We start from the raw sequence: 3,912 nt of genomic DNA on the forward strand, positions 1-3,912 counted from the left end.
AGTAAAAAATTAATTCCATGGTTTAAATTAGCTACATTTAACAGATAACCGATTAAGTTCTCCACTTTTAAAGTATCATTGGTTTTGTATAATATTTTTATTTTCCTTTTATCCATGCTACACAGCTAAAATTAATTTAATTTGTTTTAAATTAAAATTATTGCCTGCGAACATGTATTTGAAATTTTCTATATTCAGTTTTCGAACTTTTTTGTTGTACTTTATAATTTTTCCCCATGATCTGGTTTCTTCAACGGGCCTTATGGGGTCGGGTGAGGACAATTTGGAGACAAGGGAGGCTTCCAACGCGTAGGCGTATTGGGCCCTTTTCCGACCCAAATGGCCCATGTGCACAACTATGCACTACTGGCTACGTGTGCGCTGTGACTTTAGTCCCAGCTCGCTTGCCGATGGGTCTCTCGACAAATTTATAAGCAATGTCAAGGCTCATTGGTCAAACTCCTCCGTATAATTACTTGAGCGCTTATACATGGCGCACGCTCTTAGTTCCATGACCTGCAGGCCCTGGTCGACTGGCCCCGCGCAGTGTGGATTACTATGGATTTGTCGGCGGTTCCGCTATGGGCTCGAGTCCAAGTATTCTCCTTCGTAGGGCCGGCATGTCCCCTTGGGTGGTCAATTTTTTGTTTGAAACGGATTATGTAAGCATGATTTTATTAGTACTGAATGTTGTCCTTGGCTCAAACTGATACCTTTTCATTGGGTTTTGGCATTCTCGTTTTTGGTTGTGATTATTCTGAAGGGTCTTCTTGCATTATTTAGTGTCATAGAACTTGCGTATAAACAAGTTGTACTGAGAGTTCAATTGTACTAGTATTGTTATTCTTAGTTTTTCAGTGATTAAGGAATGTGAGCTGATGCTTCTTGGTCCTTTTTATTGTAGTAAAGTTGTACTGAGAGTTCAATTGTACTAGTATTGTCATTCTTAGTCTGTTAGTGACTACAAAATGCATACTGATGATTCTTAGCTTTTTTTGTTGTTGTAGTACTTACTAATTTTCTAGCGGCTAGAAGCATGATCTTGTTAGTACTTAATGTTTTCCTCGGCTGGAACTTAGTCTGTTAGTGTGATGGCACCTTTTTTGTTGTGATTATTTCTACTGTTCTTCTGAAACTATTTAGTGTTATAGTACTGTCATACAAGACTAAGCTGTACTGAGCGTACTATTGTTGTTGTTCTTAGTCTGTCGGTGTTTTTGTGAAATATATGCTACCAGTGCAAGTCTATGTTAGTGTTGTCACTGATCGCAGTTGTAGAATGTTAGTGGTGTTGGAGCATGTTTTGTTCATATAAACTTAGATCATAGGGATGACAACAGTACATGAAGTACTAAGGTTTTTGTAGATGTGTTTTTGTTGAAATACTTTTATGATGACAACAGTACATGAAGTACTAAGGATTTTGTTTCAACTTTGAAGCGAGATACCCCGAGGGATTGTTTTTCACAAGCGTTGTTAAGAAGCCCAAATTGTACTTGTTGTTTCCAACATTTTTTCCCATGCAATGTTGAATCCAAACTACACATGAAACATCCTTGTGTGATTAGTTGCTCCACAACTGGTGCTCAAGAGCAGCCACAAAGTTTCATTGACAAGCTACATGAGCTCAAATGATGGATAAACAAAATAGGAAGCTAGCAAACTTGTTCAGCGAGATAAGCAAACTATGTACTTGACATAAGCAAACTTGTTCAACCCTGACAAACATGACATAAGCAAACCGGTTTAACCTAACAAAAGCAAACTACATATTTGAAACAAGATAAATGACAAGCACAAGCACAAGCAATACGAAGGCAGACTTTGACGTCTCTTCATTCCTAAAAGTCGCTGTGGAAGTAGGGGTCTGCCTCCTCTTTTGATGTTTCCAGACAAGTTTTGATGTTGTCAATTTTCTTCCATGACTCGTAGGTGGCGTAAGCATCTATAGATGTGTACTTCATGAGCTTCTCTGGCAGCGGGCTGATCCCCCATAGTTTATGGTTTTCCTTTGTGTCGATCTTCTCCTTCATCTTACCATAGAATGGGTGGATCACGCTGGATGCAACATCAGCCAAAGAGTCGTACTTCTTTCCGGTGTATGGAACTCTCAAGTTGCACCGGATGTCGACGTACTTGTTGGGGTTTATCTCCAAACCAGATCTCTTCAGCTTCTCTTTGTCACCTTGAATGCTGAAACCGGCAAAGGTGAACAACTTCTCCTCCTTTAGGAGGTCATTGACGCTCTTGGGCCTTCAAGAGTAGAGACATATTGAAGATTAGTGTAATTTTCATGATTTAATTTTTTAGTTTTTGGTTTACAAGTGATGAATCCATGGAGTAGATGCTTATATAGTATAATTCATGGATGAATGTAGTTGAGTGAATGATCTATCTGATGCTTAGTACTAGTTTAGTTTTCTTTTGTTGAATAAAAAAACATATACTAGTGCTTCACCAAGTTTTCGTGATTTAATTTTTTAGTTTTTGGTTTACAAGTGATGAATCCATGGAGTAGATGCTTATATAGTATAATTCATGGATGAATGTAGTTGAGTGAATGATCTATCTGATGCTTAGTACTAGTTTAGTTTTCTTTTGTTGAATAAAAAAACATATACTAGTGCTTCACCAAGTTCATAGTTTTTTTGCTGGTGTAAATAACATCAGACTATGTTCAAAAACTACTTTACTACATCAAGTTCTGAAACATCTTTTAATACATCAACTCCAGAAACTACACTAATGCATCAAGATCAGAAACTACACTAGTACACCAAGTTCAGAAATTAATCTGGTGCAACAATTTCAGATACTAATCCAGTGCATCAGGTTCAAAATTTATTCTAGTGCATCTACTTGAGAAACTGGACTAGCGCATCCACTTCACAAACTACACTAGTACATCTAGTTGAGAAACTAGTTTAATGAAATTTTGAGGATGTAGTACTAATACAACAAATGAATGAAGAGGGTAAATGAGTAGGATGGCTCACCATTTTGTGCCCGCGGTGATGTGGTATACCAGGCATGGTTCCTCCACGCATAACTGCTGCTCTCTGCGGAGGTTCATATTCCCAGGTAAACTCCACATCAACGCCAATGAATCTAGGATACAAGCCACCAGCCCTCCTCGAGAGCTTACTGATCATCGCATCAGCTTCGTCTGGATTGCTGGTGCAGACAACCTCCAGCATCTCCTTATTGTGGAGCTCGACCCTTTTGAGCTCAGTGGTGTTGTCGGATCACGGGTTCCGGCAAACCCTTGAGGTTCGAACTATGGGGTGCGCGTGAAGTTCTTTCCCTCCTACCGATCTACGCCCTAGCTTGCTAAGGTCTCGCGGACGAACTCGACGCACTCGCAACACAAAGATACAAGGTTTATACTGGTTCGGGCCACTGTTGTGGTGTAATACCCTACTCCAGTGTGGTGGTGGTGGGTTGCCTCTTAGGCTGATGAAGAACAGTAAAAGGGGAAGAACAGCCTCCAGAGATTGAGGTGTTCTTGTGCTTGGCATGGCTAAGGATCAGGTGAGACGACTCTGAATCCGTCCTCCCTACGATGGTGGCTAGTTCTACTTATATAGGCCCTGGTCCTCTCCCTAAATATTGAGCGGGAAGGGAACCAACAACGGCGGCCAATTTGAAAGGGGACAGCTAGTACAATCTATCCCCACAAAAGGTGGTCTTCGCCTACCAAAGGTTCTGGTGGTGACGGCGTCCTAGGCTCCATGATGACCTCCGTCCTGCCGTCCTTCTGGTCTTGGTCTCATTGCACCGATATGGAAACCTTTGCCTGATGCCTTGGTACTCCGCGCATGCGCTTGCCCCCTTGGCACCAAAGAGGAAACAAGGACGCTGCGCGCGCTGGCGCCTGCCTGGTGTCAACCGTCATGGCTCACGCCACGAGAG

The 3,912-nt window shown here is 41.4% G+C and overlaps 1 protein-coding gene across 1 annotated transcript; it reads right to left on the minus strand.

Moving 5' to 3' along the window:
• Nucleotides 1-1,841: 1,841 nt before the first annotated feature.
• Nucleotides 1,842-3,094, minus strand: LOC147990581 (uncharacterized). Its single transcript, XM_087538295.1, has 2 exons — nucleotides 2,997-3,094; nucleotides 1,842-2,253 (listed from the first exon to the last, which is right to left on the minus strand). The coding sequence occupies exons 1-2, from the start codon at nucleotides 3,092-3,094 to the stop codon at nucleotides 1,842-1,844; spliced, it is 510 nt and encodes a 169-aa protein (XP_087394421.1).
• Nucleotides 3,095-3,912: the final 818 nt, after the last annotated feature.

Source organism: Triticum urartu, chromosome 1A (genome assembly GCF_056163025.1).
Source record: "Triticum urartu cultivar PI428250 chromosome 1A, HENAU_Tu73, whole genome shotgun sequence".
Classification (NCBI taxonomy): Eukaryota; Viridiplantae; Streptophyta; class Magnoliopsida; order Poales; family Poaceae; genus Triticum; species Triticum urartu.

Coding starts and splice junctions, on each gene's coding strand:
- LOC147990581 (XM_087538295.1), bottom strand. CDS start 3,094: ATGTGGAGTTTACCTGGGAATATGAACCTCCGCAGAGAGCAGCAGTTA. Junction 2,254..2,996: donor ATCACCGCGGGCACAAAATG/GTGAGCCATCCT, acceptor CTACTCTTGAAG/GCCCAAGAGCGTCAATGACC.